Source organism: Elephantulus edwardii, unplaced genomic scaffold (genome assembly GCF_000299155.1).
Source record: "Elephantulus edwardii isolate Elephantulus edwardi_28Jun2011 unplaced genomic scaffold, EleEdw1.0 scaffold00046, whole genome shotgun sequence".
NCBI classification, from domain to species: domain Eukaryota; kingdom Metazoa; phylum Chordata; class Mammalia; order Macroscelidea; family Macroscelididae; genus Elephantulus; species Elephantulus edwardii.
Genome location: NW_006399796.1, coordinates 17,684,017 through 17,705,010, shown reverse-complemented (window position 1 = coordinate 17,705,010; position 20,994 = coordinate 17,684,017). Strand labels below are relative to the sequence as shown.

The following is a 20,994-nucleotide window of genomic DNA, read 5'->3' as shown; positions in this document are numbered from 1 at the left end:
TTATTCTTTTGGTGTTCACATCTTCTCATCATTTGACCCTTAACTTTCCTTGTTGTTTTTATTGTTGTTCAGTGCTAACAAGTTTACTACTATTAATAGAAACCCTATGAACAATAGATCATAACCTTGTGCTATCTTGTGCAGTCCTCACAATCTCTGCTAAACTCCAGGCAATTGTTATAGGCACTGAATCAATCCGTCTCTTTGAGAGTCTTCCTCTATTTTGCTAAGCCTCTATCTTTTCTCAGCATGATGTCTGTCTCAGCATGACGTCTGCCTCAAAGAACTGGCCCCTCTCCTGAAAACATGCCCCAAGTATGTAAAATGAAATTTCACCATCTTTGCTCCCAAGGAGCACCTTTGTTGTATGGCCACCAACATGAATTTTTCTTTGGGAAGTCATTGAGATATTCAGTGCTCTTTGCCAATACCAGAATTCAAAATAATTTATTCTTCTCCCGTTATTCTTATTCATTGTCCAAATTTCAAATGCATGTGAAGTAACTAAAAATATCATGACTTGGAGCAGGTGCACTTTTGTCTTAAAACTGCTATCTTTGTTTTTTCATACTTTGGAGATGTCCTTGTCAGAAGGTACTCCCAATGCAATGTGTCTTTTTATTTCTTTACTGCTGCTACCATGGGTCTTAATTGTGGATTCAAAGAAAAGAAAATCATTGGCCACTTCAATCTTTTCTCCATCTTTCTTGATGTCTCCTATTGGTCTGGTGATGAGAACTTCTGTTTACTTGATGTTGAAGTGTTATCCATATTGAGGGTTGTAGTCTTTTATTTTCCTCAGTAAGTGATTAAGTTCTTCATGTTTTGCAGCAGAGGTTAGATTGTATTAACTGCATAATGCACTTGTGAATGAGTCTTTTCTCCAATTCTGATGTCACATTCTTCTTCATATACTCCAGCTTCTCTAACGATTTGCCAAGCTTACAATAAAGAGGTACGGTGAAAAGATACAATGCTGATGCATATCTTGCCTCATTTTAAACCATCCAATATTTCCTTGTTTTATTCTGATAGCTTCTTCTTGGTCCTATAGAGGTTTCACTCTTCTCAGTGTTACCCATAATTCGTTATGAGTCACATAGGGAAATGTACCAGAGTTCTTGATTGTAGGTCTTACAAAAAAAGATAGCACAGGCCTATTTTCTTCTTCAAACCTAGAATCATCTACTTATGCAAGGAGCCCTGCTTCTTTTTAATGGGAAATAGTACTTAGGAACCACAGTCTGGGAACACTGGACGATAACTGCTGTTGCATTGTCATCACTTGTAATGCTTTGTTGTTGTTGGTTGCCATTGAGTTGAGTGTTGATAGTGACTCATAGTGACCCAATGAACAAAAGAGATGAACTCTGACCTGTCCTGTACCATCCTCACACTTTCTGACACACTTGAGTCCACCCAGCAGTCAGTGTCAATCAATTCATTAATCTCATTGAGGGAGGGTCTTTCTATCTTTTGCTGATCTTCCGCCTTTCCAAGCTTTATGTCTCTCTCCAAGGAATAGCCTCTCCTAACAGCATGTTCAGGGCTTAATGCCATCAGTTCTTGTCATCCTTATTCACTGTTCAGCTCTCAGACACATAGCAAGTGATTGAAAAGACCATACCTTAGTCTTTAAACTGACCTCACTGTTGTTGTTATGTGCTGTTGAGTTGCCTGCGACTCATAGTAACCCTATGTACAGCAGCTCTGAAACGTGCCCTGTCCTGAGCCAGTCTCATTGACTCTGACACACTTACCCCCATTGCCCCAGTAACTGTATCAATCCATCTCATAGTAGGTCTTCCTCTCCTGTGCTGTCCCTCCACCCTTCTGAACATGATAATTTGAAGAGGTCCCTGAGCATAGATTTTCCCAATTTAATATGCCTCCTAATCTCCTGAGTACTGGTAACAATTGTTGTAATTGTAATTGATTGTTGATCAAAAAAAATAAATAAAATTTTAGAGATTGCAGTCTTTTGGTTTCTTCAATTTTTTTATTGGTTTACATACAGTAATTAGTTTACATTGTATTTCATTTATGTACATTGTCTTTTATACAATCTTTCCTTTATACTGTGTTGCATACAATCATTCTAATGCATTTTATTTTCTATAATTAATTACTATTGAGCCATGTCTATCATTAAACCATCATTTCAAGTCTCCATTGAAGCTTTCTTTATCCTTCATTCCTGTATCTGCCCACTAAACTCTGCTATTCTAGTCATTTCCACCAGTACCCTCTCCTGGCCCCTTTCCCTTTCCCATTGCCCTTTTGGACATCTATATACATCTATCTGGTTATCTCCCTGGTCCTGTACCACCTCTGTGATTGATTGTGAACTAGTCAGTTACGACCCATGGAGGTTTTGTTGCTATTGTGTGCCGTCAAGTTGGAACAGACTCATAGTTGACCCTCTAGTGGCTTTTCAGAGGCAGTAAACCAGAGGAGACTGTCCATCTTTCTCCCATGGGGCAACTTGTGGATTTGAACTGAGTGCTTTTGAGATTGTATAACAGCCTTTTTTACCACATGTTGTAGAATGCAAAAGGTCATTACAAAGACAGGGAGAAAAGACCAAGAAGGATATTAGAAGAGACTCTGAATATTGCATTAGAGTGCTGAGAAGCCAAAGCAAAGGAAAGAAGTCCAGAAGTCAAGAAGCTGAACAGAAGATTTCAAAGGGCAGAGCAGAAAGACAAAGAAAAGTATTATAATGAAATGTGCCAAGAGCTAGAGTCAGAAAATCTTAACAGATGAACTTGCTTGGCATTTCTTAAACTGAAGGAACTAAAGAACAAATTCAAACCTTGAGTTGCAACACGTAAGGATGCCTTGTGCAGAATATTAAATGATCCAGGAAGCACTAAAAGAAGATTGAAGGAGTATACAGAGTCATTATACCAAAAGGAATTGGCTGACACAGAATTATTTCATGAAACAGTGTATGATCAAGAGCCTGTGGTGATGAAGGAAGAAGTTCAAGCTGCTTTGAAGGAATTTGCAAAAAAAAAGGCCCCAGGAATTGATGGCATACCAATAGATATTTTTAACCCTATACTACTTAACAAAAATGGAAGAGATCAATATTCATTCCTATTCTGAGAAAAGGTGATTCTACAAAATGTGGAAATTATTGAACAATATCACTATTGTTGTTGTTGTTATGTGCCATCGAGTTGCCTGTGTCTCAAAGCAACCCTATGTACAAACAGTTGTGTACCCTGCCCTGTACTTAGCCAGTGTCACTGACCCCAAAACACCTATCCCCATTGCCCTAGTCACTGTATCAATCTATCTCATCTGGGGCCTTTCTCTCCTGTGCCATCCCTCCACCCTTCTGATCATGATGTCCTTCTCCAGGATCGATCCCTCCTGGTCACACACCCAAAGTATGTAAGATGGAGCTTCAACATACACAGCAAGCAATTGTAAAGACCATGGACTGGACCAGGTGCTCCTTAGTCTCTAGATTGACCACTAATATTAAATGCAATAAAAATTTTGCTGAAGATTAGTAAAAAAATAACAGGAACAGTACATCACTGGAGAACTTCCAGAAATACAAGCTGGCTTTAGAAGAGGCTGTGGTACTAGCCATATCATTGCTGAGTCAGATAGATCGTGGCAGAAAGTAGGGAGTATCAGAAGGATGACTATTTGGGTTTTATTGACTTCCTTGCATAGATCACAAGAAACTGTGGCTAATGTTGAGAATAATGGGAATTCCAGAACACAATTGTGCTCATGTGAAAGGTGTACTTTGACCAAGAGGCTATTGTATGAACAGAGCAAGGGAACACTGCATGGCTCAAAATAAAGAAACAAATGTGTCAAGGCTCTATCTTTTCGCTACACCTTTTCAACCTACATGTGGAAAAGATCATTTGAGAAGCGGGACTTCATGAAGAACAAAGTGGCAACAAGATTGGAGGAAGATACATCAACAACCTGAATTATCCAGATAACACAATTCTGCTAGCCAAAACTGAGGAGGATTTAAATGTTTGCTACAGCATGTCAAAGACTGCAGCCTTCAATATGGATTGCATCTCAACTTCAAGAAAACAAAGATACTTGTTTGCTAATTTCTGACTCTGTGGGATGACCTTCTGTTAGAATGAGAACAAATATGAATCTCCTCCAGTTGCCTGGCCAGGTAGATAAGTGTCTTCCGATATTTTTGACAAAGATTAGCGATATGTCCGGGTCAGCATCTGATGAAACACCTCAAGTGGTATTCTACAAATTCCTCCTCTCTTATTTTTTGTCAATATCTTTAATGTAATTGGACTTCTTCCTCAAGTGCCAGTGGTTCTTAATAATATGCTACTTCCTGAAATGATTGATGGTCAATTTTGATTATATGCTACTTCCTGAATTGACTGATGGTCAAACAATTCATTTTGGCACAGCGACCATCTTCTATTGATGTTTCCTGCTTCATTGAGTATCTCATACAATCCTTTGGAATTAAAACTCAAAGCCGGAATGTGTTTTTCAGTTCTTTCAGCTTGAGAAATGCTAAACATGTTCTTCTCTTTTGGTTTTCTAATTCCAGGGCTTTGCGTATTTTGTTCTAGTATTTTACTTTGTCTTCTCAAGCTGGCCTTTGAAATCTTTAGTTCTCTTAATTCAGCATCTTTCCACTGGTTTTGGCTTCTTTTCTTTTTAGTGCAAGTGACTGGGTCTCTTCTAACAACCATTTTGGTCTTTTCTTTCCTTCCCGTCTTTGTAATGACTTTTTGTTTCTTTACAAATGATATCCTTAATGCCATTCCACAACTTGATTGGTCTTCAGTCATTAGTGTTCAATGTGTCCAATCTACTCTTGGATGGTTTTAAAATTCATGGTATACATTTTTAGTTGCATTTTGGCTTTCATGGGCTTGTTTTAATTTCCTTAGGTTTCAATTTGAACTTGCACATGAGTAACTGGTGGCTTTGTTTTCAGTGCTGTGAATGAGCTGCTCCACTCATCCATAGATGAGATCAATTTGATTCTTGCGTATTCCATCAAATGAGATCTCTGTTTAGAAGTCACTGTTTATTTATTTATTTTTAATACAAGGTATTTCCAATGATTAAATCAGATTCACAAAACTACATTATGCAATCTCTAGCCTCATTTGTGTCACCACGGCCATATTTCCAAATGAAACGTCTTTCTTAATTTTCAGCTTTTACATTTGATAGTTGCTATGTACTGTCACCATGGCCATATTTCCAAATCAAAGGTCTTTCTTCATTTTCAACTTTTACATTTGGTAGTTTCTATGTACTGTCAAGTCTGACCTAAACCCCAGGTGATCATCGGTGGGTTTGGTTTTTGTTGTGGGTTGTTTTTTTGGCTTGTTTGTTTACATCTTTATTTGTTTTGCTTACAAAGTTTATATACATTGTGTTTCATACTATTTTTCATTCACATTGTGTTTCGGTCATTTTCATGCATTGTTGTTGTTGTTTTTATGTGTCGTCGAGTCGCTTGCGACTCATAGCGACCCTATGTACAACAGCCCTAAACCCTGCTCTATCCTATGCCAATCGCACTGCTTTGGGCATCCCGATTAGTTTACCCAGTCACTGAATCAATCTACCTCAACAAGGGTCTTCCCCTCCTGTGCAGTCCCTCCACCCTCCCAAGCAAGATGTCCCTCTCCAAGGAACGGTCCCTCCTTACAACATGTCCAAAGTATGTCAGATGAAGCCCTAGAATCCTTACCGTCAAGGAGCAGCCCGGTTTAACCTTCTCCAGGATGAATCTGTTTGTTTTCTTAGCAGTCCATGGTACCCTCAATACTCTTCTCCAGCACCACAGCTCAAAGGCATCAATTCTCCTTCTATCCTCCCTAGTCATTGTCCAACTCTCTGATGCCTAACAAGTGATTGCAAAGACCATGGCCTGTATCAGATGCACCTTAGTTTCCAGAATGACACCATTGCTCTTCTTTACTTTGGATAGGTCCCTAACAGCAGACTTTCCCATCGCAATATGTCTTTTAATTTCCTGGCCGCTGCTGCCAAGAGTGTTGACTGTGGAGCCAAGCAAACTAAATTTGTTAACAATCTCAATCTCTTCACCATCCATCCTGATTCTACCAAGTGGTCCAGTGGGGAGAATCTTTGTCTTCTTGCTACTGAGCTGCAATCTATATGGAAGGCTTCAGTCTTTGACCTTCTATAGCAAGTGCTTCAAGTCCTCCTCAGTTTCAGCAAGCAGAGTTGTGTCATCTGCATAACACAGATCTTCAATAGATCTTCCACCAGTCCTGATGCCACACTTCTCATAGAGCCCAGCCTCTCTCATGCTTTATGTTGTTTTTTTTAAATTAGCGACTGAACCTTATCTTTTAGCCTACATCCTTCCCATTTGCTCTCCCCTTCCCTCTGCCCACCAAACTGTGCAGCCCTGTGATTTCACCCCTACCTATCCTCTCCCCTCCACTCCTCCCTCTCCCGTTGAGTTCCTGTACATATTTTACTAGTTATCCTTCTATTTTTACAGTAATGTCTTATGCAGTATTTGTCCTTATGAGATTGAGTTACTTCACTGAACATAATGCTCTCCAGCTTCTTTTCAAAATCATTGCTCCTGAGTGCTGCATACTATTCCATTGTATGAATGTACCACAATTTCTCAATCCATTCGGTTGTGGTTGGACATTTGTGTTGTTTCCTTGTTCTTGCAATGGTGAATAACGCTATGAACATAGTTGTACAAATCTCTGTGTTTGTGGCTCAGTTCTAATTTCTTTGGGATTTATTCTTAGTAGTGGAATAGCTGGGACATACAAAGTTTTCTATGTTCAACTTTTTTGAGGAAATGCCAGACTGTCTTCTAGAATGGTTGCACCATTTTACAATCCCACCAGCAGTGTGTAAGAGTTCTCACCTCTTCAACATTTATTCGTTGCTGCCCTACTAAAACTTCGGATTTCTAGAAATTGGTGTTCCACATCAAATTAAATCAAATCAACTGACTCTTGCTTTTCCTTTTAGAAGGCCCTACTAGAAGGTCTACTACCTTCATACTCTTCTGTTTTACCACATTGGTAATGGGGGAGATGGGGTGTGTTGTGCGAATTAGCAAAGAAACCTGACTGCCAAATATCACACCTATAGATAAATCAGGCCGAGGACAAAATATTTACAATATATACATATATGTATTTACACACACATACATACCCAAATCTGTCTACAGCTCTTTAAGATTGAATCGTACTGCTCTTGTGGTGTCTCCTAAGCTACTCTTGGATGGTCAGTTCTAATTTTCTAAGGTGAGTAATTATGACCTTTTATGGATAGGTTTCACAGAGATCTAATGAAGGCAGGACCACAAAGCAAAATCCCAGAGACCCCAGAGCTGGGTGGGCAAAGGCCATTAGGGTCGCCAGTTTAAATGCATCTGTCTCCAGAGCCTAATCATTAATCTGAAGAACGGGTCCAGACCAAGGACTAAGGGAAGCCCTAACTCCTCCCAGTCCCCTGCGTGTCTAAGTGCGTGCAGAGGAGTCCATCAACCTGGAACCCACACGCTGAGAGGACTCCCCTGGACCTTGCTGCCAGCCCTCTACGTGGGCCCACTGTAGCCGCGTGAGCTCAGTGCTGAAGGGAAATGCCCAGCCCTCCGCGAGTCTGCAGACTGACGCAGCTCCCTGCTGGGAAACAGAGATGAGGGCCTGGCCTCATCCCGGTAGCTTACTCTTGCACACGCCTCTATGCCCTGGGGGATGCAATTCCCTCACCTTGGGATCTGGATCTCTCCAGGAGGACCTCTCTCATCCTCAACCTTGCGGCCTCTACTGGACAGGGAAGTTCAGCTTCGGGTCGAGATGACTCAGGCGCACTTAAGAGACCCTTTTCCCGGGTCTGCAGCCCGGAGGGGGAGGGGAAGGGGCTGCAGCCTCTTCTCCCGAATCCGGTCCCTAACCGCCCCCTCCCCCGCCGTCTGCTAGCTTTGTACAGGCAGTCAAAACAGAGCTAGCGGCCAATTGAGGGGGACGGGAAGCAAAGCCGCCTAGCGCCTCGCCCCCTCCACCGGCCCCCCGGACCCCTCCTCCCTGCCCCTGGCTCTCCCTCCACTTTCCCACTTCTTTCCTCGCCCTAACCTCGCCCCCATCCCCCGCTCATTTCCTCTCGCACCCGGGCTCGCCAATCCCTCTTGCCAAGCCCTTCTTCCAGCCCCGGTCTTCCTCTCAGGCTCGCCCCCCTTTCCCCCAACCTCCGTCCTCTTCCCTCCCCTCGCCCTGCCCCCCTTCCTTCCTCTTCCCTTCCCCCAGCCTCTCGCTCCCCTGGTTCCTCCCCACCCGGTCGCCCCCTTACTCTGTCCCCGCCCACTGTGCGCCGGCCCCTCGGCCCGGGCTGCGCCCCACGTGTGGACCGCTGCGCCCAGGCCCCCACTGACAGCCGCCGCCCGCCGGCCCGCCCCGCTCCCAGCCAGGCCTCAAAACCCCGTACCGCGCCCTCCCCGCCGCATCTCCCGGCGCCCGGCTCCCGCCCGCTCTCGCAGCCGCTCGCCCAGCCCTGCGCACCACCGCCGGACTCCTCTGGCGCTTCGCTGCCCCGCGGGGCTCTGGTTTAGCTAGGAGGGATCCTCCTCTTCTTTGGGGTCTACTTTTGTCTGCTTACCTGCCTCTGACGGGTGACTTTTGCTGTTTTCCACGAACTGTGCCCAGAGCGCACGGGAATCATCCGAGCCGCAGCGTGCAGGCAGTTTCCCCCCCTCGAGGTCCGCTTTCTTTGTAACTTTACGCTGCAGCCGCTCGGGTTACTTTTGTAATTTCCCGCCCCCGCCCGCCAGAGGTTCGGGAGTCGCTCGGGGCCGTGGCCCGGGGGATGCAACGTGGACCGCGCGGGGCTGCCCGCCGCACCGCCGCCGCGCCTCGCCGCCCGCTGCGCTAGAGCCCGCGCCTGGCGCCCCGCGCAACCCCAGGACCGGCGCTGCGCTCACGGCTCCTGCTAGAGCAGGGGTTGCGGGAACCAGAGGCAGGAGTGCTAGATCCTGACTTTTCTGTGCCCGTGCAGATTTTGTCTTTCATCGTTTCCTCTTTACGGGCCTAGGTCCCCCGCGCTCTCGGCGCACGCTATGGAGAGGCGGCGGCGACTCTGTCTCCAGCCCTACTTCGTGTGGCTCGGCTGCGTGGCGCTCTGGGCGCAGGGCACGGCCGGCCAGCCTCAGCCTCCGCCGCCCAAGCAGCCGCGGGCTCAGCCGGCACCGCAACAGGTCCGGGCCGCGGGAGCGGGCTCCGAAGGTGGATTCTCTGCACCCGAGTTCCGAGAGGAGGGAGCTGCGGTGGCCAGCCGAGTCCGCAGACGGGGACAGCAGGATGTACTCAGAGGGTAGGTGGACAGCCAGCCTCGCGCCACGGAGTGGAGGACACAGAATGGGATGGGGGGAATAGACAGACATCCCTGTTTGGTGGTTTTCATTCCTTCCTACAGGCTTGGTGCAGTCTACCCAGGACACCCCGAGGACCCCCAGGGGCGCCTTCCCCTCCTGTGCAACTCTGGGTGGAAGGTCCTCCTTGGGGAGTCAGAAGGCAGACGTTGGGTGTGGGGTCCTAAGGTGCAGTGTGTGTGGATAACCCCTCTTCCAGGAACAGGTTCCAAATGCAGTGCAGAAGGTGGGCTTGGCTCTTCCAGGTGCCAGGCAGTGTGGATCCTGCTCGCTCCCCGCCGTCAGCGGCGCCGCTCCAGAGCCTTTTGTTTTAAGATGCGTGAGGGACTGCGTTCCAGGGCAGCTACATCAAATCTTATCAGCCCCTGAGCTCCACCTTCCGACGTGCGTTCCCGGACTCTTAGGGGCCAAAGTAGAAGTTACCCGAAGAAGGATAGACTTGGTAGAGGGAGGACAAGAGTTTTGAAACAGGGTGTCCCCTTTGTTCTCTGCATACAGAGGCTAGAATGGTAGCAAATTATATGTTTCCATGTCTCTTTGGGCCCTTAAAGAAGGCAAGCAAGGAAAGACAGATGAAAGGGAATGTTTTTAGAAGTTACTGACCCTCCCCCATTCCAGCATCCAGCCCACTTATTTCCACTTCTCCTTTCCAACCTTCGAGAATTTACAGGGTGGTTTTCTTTGGTGGGTTTATTCTCTTGAAACAAACTTTGTTGGGATTTTGTTTAGGAAACTCTGTACAGTGTTTCTTCACTCATCCCTACCCCTGTGTGACCGCTCTTGTCTATTGCAGGCCCAACGTGTGTGGCTCCAGGTTCCACTCATACTGCTGCCCTGGATGGAAGACACTCCCTGGAGGAAACCAGTGTATTGTCCGTGAGTGCCTGGGGTGGGGTGGGGGTGGGGGGCCCACAACTTAGGGTAGTGCACTGGACCTCTTCTACAAGGCCAGCCTCCTGCATCCAGTTGTCTGGACACACAGATACCTTAGCATCAAGTAGCCTTAGAACAGTGATAAGCTGGCCAAGTCCCCATTTGAATGATGAATAGGGAACATCTTAGATGCTTCAGTTCTGACTTTGATTCTAGACCCTGTTGAAGGGCAATAGTGATAAAAGTGTTTAAGATACTTGAAGTTTTATCTTTCTGGGTCTATTAATAATACAAACTGAAGGGGAAGCAGAGCAATTCCCTAGATAACTCAAAGCTGCCTTCCTCCTAAAAGAGTCCAGATAAGACCACAATGTGATTATGTAAATTATCTGGCTTTTTGACTCTGCTTGAGGTTCAGGCCTTCTGAAGATGTAGCTTTCTTAGGCCTGCATACAAAACCACTTTATTGTCCTTGGTTTCCTCCCAGCACCACATAATATAGATATAAAAGGCACACTCTCACAGATTTAGGATTGACCCAGGTTAACAAAATTTTGGAAAAGAACTCTTGAAAGTGGCTTGACATTTTTTTGGAAGACAATTCAACTTAGAGTTTCCAAACCCTTGATCTCACAGTGACTCTTAAAAGTTTGGGAAGTGCTGCACACCTGCATATCTGATATTGAATGCTTTTATTATTTCATTTAGTTTCCAAAGTGTATACACTGCTTTCTAATTTCTGTCTTTTGAGCTTCTTAGATGTTAACCTCTCAGTGATGTGCTATGTTGTTGTTGTTGTTGTTGTTGTTATGTGCCGTCGAGTCGTTTGTGACTCATAACGACCCTATGTACAACAGCCCTAAACCCTGCTCTATCCTGTGCCAATCACATTGCCTCTGACACACCCATCCCGAATACCCCAGTCACTGAATCAATCCATCTCATAGAGGGTCTTCTGCGCTGTCCCTCCACCCAACCAAGCATGATGTCCCTCTCCAAGGACCTGTCTCTCCTTACAACATGTCCAAAGTATGTCAGACGAAGCCCCAGAATCCTTGCCTCCAAGGAGTAGCCTTGTTTAACCCTCTCCAGGATGAATCTGTTTGTTTTCTTGGCAGTCCATGGTACATTCAATACTCTTCTCCAGCACCACAGCTCAAAGGCATCAATTCTCCTTCTATCCTCCCTAGTCTTTGTCCAACTCTCCGATGCCTAACAAGTGATTGCAAAGACCATGGCCTGTATCAGGCGAGTACTTTGGAGAGGTCCCTAACAGCAGACTTTCCCATTGTGATACGTTTTTTTATTTCCTGGCTGCTGGTGCCAAGAGTGTTGACTGTGGAGCCGAGCAAACTGAAGCTGTGAACAATCTCAATCTCTTCACCATCCGTCCTGATGTTACCAATGGGCAATAGAATGTCTTATTTCCCAGGTCTGTGAAATAGTGAATTGATGTGCGACTGGCCTCTTCTTATGTGTTTATAGAGCCAGCCACATTTGTGTTGGCTGATGGGAGCTAGGTATTAGGCACAGTACATTTCATTTAGAGCCAATCTTGACTTTAGCTTGACCTCGATATTCTCCAGGGAAAAGATAATTATGTAACTATGAACAGAGAGAAAGGGCAAGTTGAAACCACGTTACCAAGGAATAATAAGGATGTAGTGGCATCTCTAACTCTATATTTATTGGTTTTGTGGGTATGAGATTGACCTTTAATATTATTTCAGTGTAGTTTAAGAAAAATGAATCAACTGCAAAGTGTTGTGAAGGTCAGTTTCTTCTTCTTCGCTCTCTTTTAACATGAAAGCCCCACAGTCTCCAGTGATAAGGCAAGATTAGAAATACATAACTTTTCTTTAAATGCTTCATAATTTTCCAAAAAAACCTTCAAAGTATGGATGTTCATTTTTACCCAGGAGTAAGGGGTGGGGGGAAGAAAATTGTGTTCTTCCATCTCTCTAGTTCAGAAGTCCTGTATGGGAGGCATTTATGGCTGGTGCATTTACTCTTTGAGGCCAGTAGGGCATTATCGTAGCTGTTTTAAATGGCCATAGTTTCCTAGAAGCTTGAAACAGCTAACGTCACTCACCAAACACCTGCCATTCCAGCCGGGAGTGACTTAGGCACTGCGGAAAGTCTGACTCACCAAGTGCACCGTAATGAAGGTGACTGCCATTATTGAGTTGGAGTGCAGCCGAGGAGAAGGGATTGGTTTATGCTACGTGTTGAAAATCTGTAAAGTCAGTTTTTATTGGATGTGTGTAAAATGGGAATTCCAGAGCATAGGATCTTCCAGAATATTTCACATATACGTATGGCCCTACAGGTCTCATCTTTACATAACTTTTGATCTTTGAGTAGCTTATGCTCTTTACTTACTTAGAGGATCACCTCTGAAACTGTCAGAATAGCAATAAAAATTAGAGGTGCATTTCTATTACTTGGAATACTTCCATTCTTATGAAATACACTGGCATGTACCTATATCATAAATCAATCTAAGTATTGCCATTATTTTTTTAAAAAAAATATAGCACTTGTGTCAAAAGGTTGCTGCAAAAACACTTACCACATTTAAAAGTAATTAAAATACTCAAAAGTGTAGAATAGTGCTTAAAAGAAAGACTATGTCTCTAAGCTTTATATCCTCTTCTAGATCTCATCTTTATTTTGTAGTGCTCTGCATTCAATTCAGAGTTAATTTTTAGAGTGAAATTATTTTAACTTTAAATGTGATGGATTTAATAATAAAATTAATTATAACTAAAATACATTGCTATTTGTTGTTATGTGCTGTCAAGTTGACTACAACTCATAGTGATCCTATGCACAATAGCTCTGAATCCTGCTCTGTTCTGAGCCAGTTTCACTTAATACCCCAGTTATTGTGCCATTTCGTCTCATCCAGCATCTTCCTCTCCTGTGCTATCCCTTGACCCTTCCAAGCATGATCCTTTTTCAGAGACCGGTCCCTCCTGGCAACATGCTAAAAGTATGTGAGACAGAGTCTCAAAATCCTTGTCTCCAAGTTGCAGCTTGGTTTCATTCTCTCTAGGACAGACCTGTTCATTTTCTTGATAGTCCATAACATGTTCAAATACTCTTCTCCAGCACCACAACTCAAAGGCATCAATTCTGCTTCTGTCATTTGGTTCTAATTCATAGTGATCCTCCATCAGGTTTCTGAGACTGTAAAAACCCAAGGAGAGGAGACTTCCCATCCCCCTCCCTCAGAGAACATGTTGTTTTGTGCTCGTGAGTCACCTGTAAATCACAGCGACCCCATGCACAATAGCTCTGAACCCTGCCCTCTCCTGAGTCAGTCTACTGTCTCTGACACACCTACTCCCAGTACCCCAGTTATTGTGTCAATTCATCTCAGCCAGGATCTTTCTCTCCTGGATTCAAAAAGCTGTAAATCAAAATCCAGTTACCTTATAATAGTGAATTAAGTTGATGTGTGTATTGACTTTTTCTATGTTTATATTCTGTAATTTTAGCAAAATAAAAACTCTCTGGCAATGTACCAAAAAAAGAAAAAAAATAAATGAAGACCAAAGATTAATTTCTTCATATTTATGTTCTAATGTCATTCTATAAAGAAAGATGCTGACAAGAAATTCTAGCATTTTAATCTGTTTGACTTTAACCAGGCTTTTTGAGCAGAAGATATTAAAAGGAAAATATGTTTCTCAAAGTGCTGGAAACCTTGTGCATTTTGATTTATGTCTTTGTGTGTTGTTCTTAGTTATGGCCTGAAAAGATCACAGAAGTACTTCCAGACTTCTACATACTTGTTTCCAAAAGAATAGGATTGGCTTTTCCACTTTTACTTTTCGAAAATCTTTCTCAAGAATGAAGCTATGAATAAGTTTGTTTATTAATTTCTTGACTGTGAAATTATGCTCTAACCTACATTTTGATGAGTGAAATGACAGCAGGGTGTTGTTGGCCTAGCATGACAGCATTTGAAACCAAATGAGACTTCAAAATACACAGAATATAATCCTTTTTTGATCTCTTACCAATGAGAAAACAGAACCCAGACAGTCTGTAAGTTTTTAATTTTTATTATCTCACAGTGATTCGGTGGTAAAGCAGGATCACAGCCTCAGACATCTTGAGTATCATGTACTTTCTTGCATCACTGACTTCTCAGTGTCATGGTCATCTTTGTCTCCCTCCAGCTTTGAACATCTTTGTATTGTGGGAGAGACAGATGAGGCAAACTATAGTCTGAGGCAAGTGTGGAGAGAAAGGACCTCATGAATATAAACACTTATAGCTGTAACAGGCAACTGTCTGATGGCTCATCTCGAGTCTTCCAACCTTAGCTGGATTGAGAATCTTTTGATTTCAACTGAGAACCAGCTTGCTTTGGAATAGTGAAGGTTTAGGCATGAAGCAGTATTTTAGTGAGGTTTTTGTTCCTGGTGATGTGACGTTCCAGTCCTAGGGAGTTACATTGCTAGCTCACATTGTATCTCTCTGGCTGATTCAATCCACCAGCGTCTCTGAGGGAGAAAGACAGGAAACCTCCTATGCAATTTACAGCTTCCCACTGAAGGGTGAGCTATGAGTCAGTTAGGACTTTATGGCAATGAACATGAGTTTTGTTATTGGAGAGAGTTAACTATGGTCAGAAATGCACGTACATTTTTAAAGAATTCATAGTTAATCTCATGGCAGAAACCTTATTCTTGTCTATAATTTGACTTTTTTTTTATCTATATACCACACATTGTGACTTTTTTTTCTGATGTGGAATATGAATAGAGATGCTTGCATATGGATTTTAAAAGACACTTTAAGGAATAAAGTGAATTTTCGAGTTTGCTTGCTTTTATAGAATGTACATTGCTGTGGTTCCTCCCAAACAAAAGATGGAGGCACATTTGCATAAATGACTCGCCATTCGTTTCATGGCATTCACATTCTCTCCTCATTTATCCATTCATAGAGCATTAAAGAATACAAACTTTCAGACTTTCTCTGTAAAGAAAGAATTCAACTGTAGGTATGGTAATAAATCTATTAGCTTCGAGATGAACCAACCCTAATGATGGGTGGCAGCTTCCATTATTAGACTCTTGGGTGAAAATTTTTTGTGTCTGTGGTATGTGCTGTGTCAATGTGCCTAACATTCTTTACTGAGATGACCCTCATACCTTTGTGTTCATTGTAGGTCATAGCTGCAGGAGGCCTTAAGTCTCCTTCCATCAAAATGTCCTAGTAGCTTTTCAGAATAGGGAGGAGCTAAGGTATAGAGATAATACGAGAAAAGAAAGAGTGGAGGAAGGAGAGGAGAAATTATTAAAGAAGAACAAAGATTGATGATGGGGCAGGTCCCCCACCAGCTGGGAAGGAATGTGTATGGAACCCCTGGGGGTTGGCCAGGTCATTAGAGTCTGGAGTTTCCAGCGCAGCCAATTTCACATTCTCGCTTTCCCTGTAAACATCCTTTACAAGATAGAATATGTTTGCTAAAAGTATATATGCTGGACTCTGGGCTTCTCCCAGCCCTCCCAGTTCCCTGAGATCAAAAGTGCCTTTGGACTTCTGCATATAAACTCTATTATTTATTTGAGTGGAAAAGACAGCCGGTGCTGTTAAGAAAGTTAAAGATTTAGAGTTGTGGTACTTGAAATAGCTCCATTTATTTGCACATTGTTGTTATTATGTACCATCAAATTGGGACCAACTCATAGCTGACATTCCAGTGGGTTTTCAGAGGCAATATATTGCCTGAGAGGAGATTTCTCATCTTTCTCCTATGGAGCAGCTGGTAGATTCGAACCACATGACTTTGGGTTGGCAGCACAACTTTTTACCATGAATCCTCTGGAATTCCTACTTTCACATTATCTTCTGGATATATGTGAGAGTTACTCTTGTGTCTGAAAAGGGTAATTTCATATCCAAAATTAGATCTTTTATAAATCATATATTTCACATCTAAAATTTTCACATTCATTGTTGAATTAAGTAAAGCTTGCTTGCTTTATATAGTCTGCTGCATAATCATTCTGTTTCTTGTACTTTTTACAGCAATTTGTAGGAATAGTTGTGGAGATGGATTTTGTTCCCGTCCTAACATGTGTACTTGTTCCAGTGGCCAGATATCACCTAGCTGTGGATCAAAATCAAGTATGTTTCTTATGTGTGACTTGGTTCAATGTGTTTTCCTTAAGATCCTTTGTAAATATTAAATATCCTTTAAATGAAGACATCCAGCATAGTTTTCCTTTTAAAGTGCTGTTGTCTGTGTCACTGAGTTGATGGTGACTCGCTTGTGTCGTTACAGAGCAGAGGAGAACTGCCCCATAGACTTTTAAAAAGATATTATTTTCTTATAGGAGCAGATTTCCAGGGCTTTTCTCTCATGGGGCCATGGGTGTGCTCAAACCACAGACCTTTTGGGTCAGTGTCGAACTACCTGGGCCCCTTCCTCATAAACTAAGTCTGTATTAAAGTTAAGAGCCCTGGTGTCATAGTGGGTTAATTGTGGGCTTACCCATCGAACCTTTGCTCATAAACTCTTGTTGTTGTTAGGTGCTGTCAAGTCTAATAAAACTCATTACGACCCACCTTATGAACAATAGATCTGAACCCTGTCCTATCCTGTGTCACCCTCACATTCTCTGACACACTTAAGCCCATTGATGTACTCACTGTGTCAGTCTACCTGGTTGGGGGGGGGGGTGTCTTCCTTTCTCCTCCATAACTAGGTCTGTATTAATCTTAAGAGTCCTGATGTTCTAGTAGCACCAAGTATTGACCTTCCAGCTGAGCACTGGGTTATTTAAACCCACCAGCAGCTCCTCAGTAAAAAGATGGAGCAGTTTCTTCCTGTTATAATTTACATCTTCAGAAACCTCAGTTCTGCTCTGTCCTGTGTCATGGCAATGAGTCAGGATCAACTCACAGTTGGAATAAAAATCTTTGACACCATCAGGGTTTTCATGAAGAAAAATGATTTAATACTGGTTGTGTATGCTCTGCATGTTCAGCAGAAGAGTTATGGGACAAGTAAGTCTTTGTATGTAATTGTAGTTCATTGGATGTTATTGTTGTCAGGTGCTGTTGAGTTGAATGCAACTCATAATGACCCTATGAGCAGACCTGAACCCTGTCCTATTGTGTGTTGTCCTCGTCATCTCTGACACACTTGAACTCACTCTATAAGCACATATAGGTTTAGTACCTTACCCAGAATAATCTAGGCTTGAATTTATACACAAGCCTATATTCTCAACTCCTAACCTATGTTGTTTTTCATAATTACTGTTACTAAATACTGGGTTTCTTTGGTTAACTTGAGGGAAAAGAGAACAGGATTGAGAAGTAATGAGTTGGTTAACTTGAGGGAAAAGAGAACAGGATTGAGAAGTAATGAGTTGAGCACTGACCTCATGCCAGGTACTTTACACATAATAATTCATTGTACTTTACACATATTAAAGCACAAAAGCTCTGTTAAATAGCTATGCATGGATTAAGAATGTACCATTTGTGGTCTAATTAGAAATTACTGGATCTTTAAGGTGCAAGACTAATCTTTTAGGCCAATTTTTAAAGATTACAACAAGACAGAAGCAAATATTCTTTAAATGTTTAACAAATGCTTAAAATATGTGTCAAACTAGTGTGAAAATGTTGTATTGTTAAATTATTTCTAATAAGTTTCCCCTACAAGAATTCATACGGAGTGTTGGATTCAGGAGAAGGCAGCTAAAAGATTCAGAATTTGTATGGTATTTGTCATTCTCAGATACCTTGAAAAACTCACCGAACAAAATTCTTGATCCCAGCAAGTCTGCCGCCTTGACTGCACTTCAGCAGCTGAAGAGCCCTTTTTCACATGGAGTTTCTGATGAAAGCTCCAGTTGCACATTCTTTGCATATAATCTTTCATTTTCCTCTGTCTTCAGCTCTTTGAAACTTCTAGATCATTCTGATGAATGTGTTTCCTCTCCTACTCTGTCTAAAAGATATCCTTGTCCCTGTCTTGGACTTTGTATAGTAGTTACTGTTCTAATAGATGCTATCAGCAAAAACTCAGTCTTGGAGAAATTTTATTATCCAAGCTTTTTATCTGTGCATCTAGGCCAGGTGAACATTCATGAGTCTGCCCTTAGCTTATGGTGTCAAGTTTAGTGGAAATAGAAGCATTCACCTGACCTTGATCCCTTTACATCAAGGACTTTTCTAATTCTTCCAGTCGACCTGCTTGACCTCTTGAAAGCATTTAGCATTATTAAGCACTGTCTTCCTGAGATTCTGTCTTTTCTATCATCTTCCATAATATCACTTCTCCTCAGCTTTCCTTTTCTTGTTTTTCTCATATTTTTTTCTGAAAATTTTAGTATCCCCAAGATTCCTCTCTGTTTTGGGTGGATAATTTCTATAGATGTCCTCAACTATTGTTAGTTTGTTGATAACATAATTTTTTCTAAATACCTCAGCTATACTACACACCCATCTGTTCCATTTTCTTTTTCCATTTTCTCCTGCTCATTCATATTTGAGCTCTGGTGGCTTGGTAGTAAGGAGTTACACTGCCAACCCAAAGGCAAGGGGTCTGAATCCACTAGGTGCTCAGCAGGAGAAATATGGACACTCCTCAGTCAGGCAGTTTACTGCTTCTGAAAACCCTCTGTATGGATGGCTAGGCATTAATTCCAATCCATCAATGCATAGCAACAACGAGAGGTCAGTTTCAGGACTGCTAACCAAGAGGTTAGTGGTTTGACCCTTTAAACTACTCTTTTGGGAGAAAGATAAGAAAGTTAGCTTCCTTAAATATTTACAGCCCCGGAAGCCCTATGGGATAGTGCTCTTGTGTTCTGTGGCCTCTTCAGGAGTCAGAATCAATTTGGTCACAGTGGATCTTGGATGCTCAATAAGCACATGAAACTTAGCACTCTAAGTTCATAATAGAACTTTTCCTTCACTTCTGATCACGTCCACATTTTCTCCTATCCCAGAAAGAGTCACTGCAATCTATTCAGTTGCCTAAGCAATTAATTCCGTTTTTTTCCGTGTGAAATAATTGAAGAATATTTTTGTTTCTGTTGGAAAATATATTTTCTGCTTTCCATATCCACCACTGTTATGGGAACCAAGCTACATTTGTCTCTTGCCTGGGCTTTTACAGTAACCCTCTGTTGAGTTTATGGACTTCTGCCGTTGACCTCTTCAAATCCTTCCCTTACACAGCAGTTTATCTTTTTAAAATTATAAGTCATACCATCGAAACCTATTATTTAAATCCTTTCAGTGATTCCAGGTTTCCTTGTGGAAAGCCCTTCCATGGATAGAACTACATTATCTGGAATCTGCCTGATTGGACAAGATCGTCTTTTCTCAGTTCACTTCGTTTTATCCACATGGATATTTTAATTTTTCAAAAAGGATTTGATTTTTCAAATCATTCACCTTTGTAAGATCTTTTACTTTGCTATTTTCACTCCCTCTCAAGGTCTTCTCTTTCATGTGGCTGCCACTTTATCATTTTTTGGTCTCAGTTTAAGTGCTGTGTCACTGTGGTCTTGTCTGGCTCAAGTATATGTATTCTTCCTTGGTATTTAGGCTCTTTTATAGCAGTTTTCTTCAAAAAAGTTACAGCAGTTTAGTTTTTTGTGTCTACTTAATGGACTGTAAGCTCCCTGAGAGTGGAGCTAAAATCCATTTTGACGGTACAGCACCGAACACATTGGCGGAGCTCTTTACCAGTACTCTGAATGAAGAGTGAGCCCTCTAGTCTGCTAGACATTATGCTGCTAGACACCTTGATTGTCAAGCATTAAGTACTGGAGATAACATGTATTTTAAGTACTGGAGAGAACATGTAATTTTAAATATACACTGAGTTGTTGTTGTTGTTAAGTGCCATCGAGTTGCAGGCGACCCATAGCGACCCTATGAAGGAGAGGCCTCGACGCTTGGGTGTCTTTCATCCTCTCTCCAGGTTCATAGGGTTTCCGGAGGCAAGCTACTATGGAAGTGGATGCCACTCCTCCTTCCACATACACTGAGTAGCACTATATATATGTCTGAATATAAATATAGGGATCTCTGGTGGCATAGTCTTAGGAAGTTGTTCTGCTAATTCAAAGACCATGACTGTCTGGCAGTGGGAGTCCACCACTAGTGATGCTGTAGGAGAAAGCTGAGATGTACAGCTTTGGAAACTGGCTGGGGGTTTAGCTATATGACTTGCTTCCAATGGCAGTAAATTTTAAGTTGATCTATTATGACAAACAATGAAGATAGTTTGAGCCATAGTATGCATTTCTGAAATGAATGTTTTGTCTCATTTTATACACGACATCCGTTTTGTAGTTTTCCCAGGAGCTATTTTATGTCCTTTTTCTTTTGCTCTTTGCAGTTCAGCAGTGCAGTGTGAGATGCATGAATGGTGGAAGCTGTGCCGAAGACCATTGCCAGTGTCAGAAGGGTTACATTGGCACCTACTGTGGACAACGTAAGGAAACACTGGGATAGATTTATTACAAATAAGTTGTTTGCTTGATTATTTCACAGTGAGACATTTGATTTTGTAAAATTTATGATGCTTTAAAAAAAGAATTTTATATATGGTAAGCCATAGAGTACAATTGAATTTATAATTTTTATTATACAAGGATTTTTCTTTCACTCTTTTGTTCATCAGAATATTGGTTATGCTGAATCTGATTAGTGCTTTATCA

At 42.3% G+C, this 20,994-nt stretch overlaps 1 protein-coding gene across 1 annotated transcript in view; it reads left to right on the top strand.

The window, feature by feature from the left end:
- The first annotated feature begins 9,094 nt into the window (after positions 1-9,094).
- The window catches only part of FBN2 (fibrillin 2), a 352,899-nt gene continuing 340,999 nt past the window's right edge, over positions 9,095-20,994 (top strand). Inside the window, exons 1-4 of the mRNA XM_006886013.1 lie at positions 9,095-9,348; positions 10,200-10,282; positions 16,331-16,429; positions 20,673-20,768. Coding sequence (XP_006886075.1) covers positions 9,095-9,348; positions 10,200-10,282; positions 16,331-16,429; positions 20,673-20,768 — 532 coding nt within the window. The remainder of the gene's footprint in view (positions 9,349-10,199; positions 10,283-16,330; positions 16,430-20,672; positions 20,769-20,994) is intronic.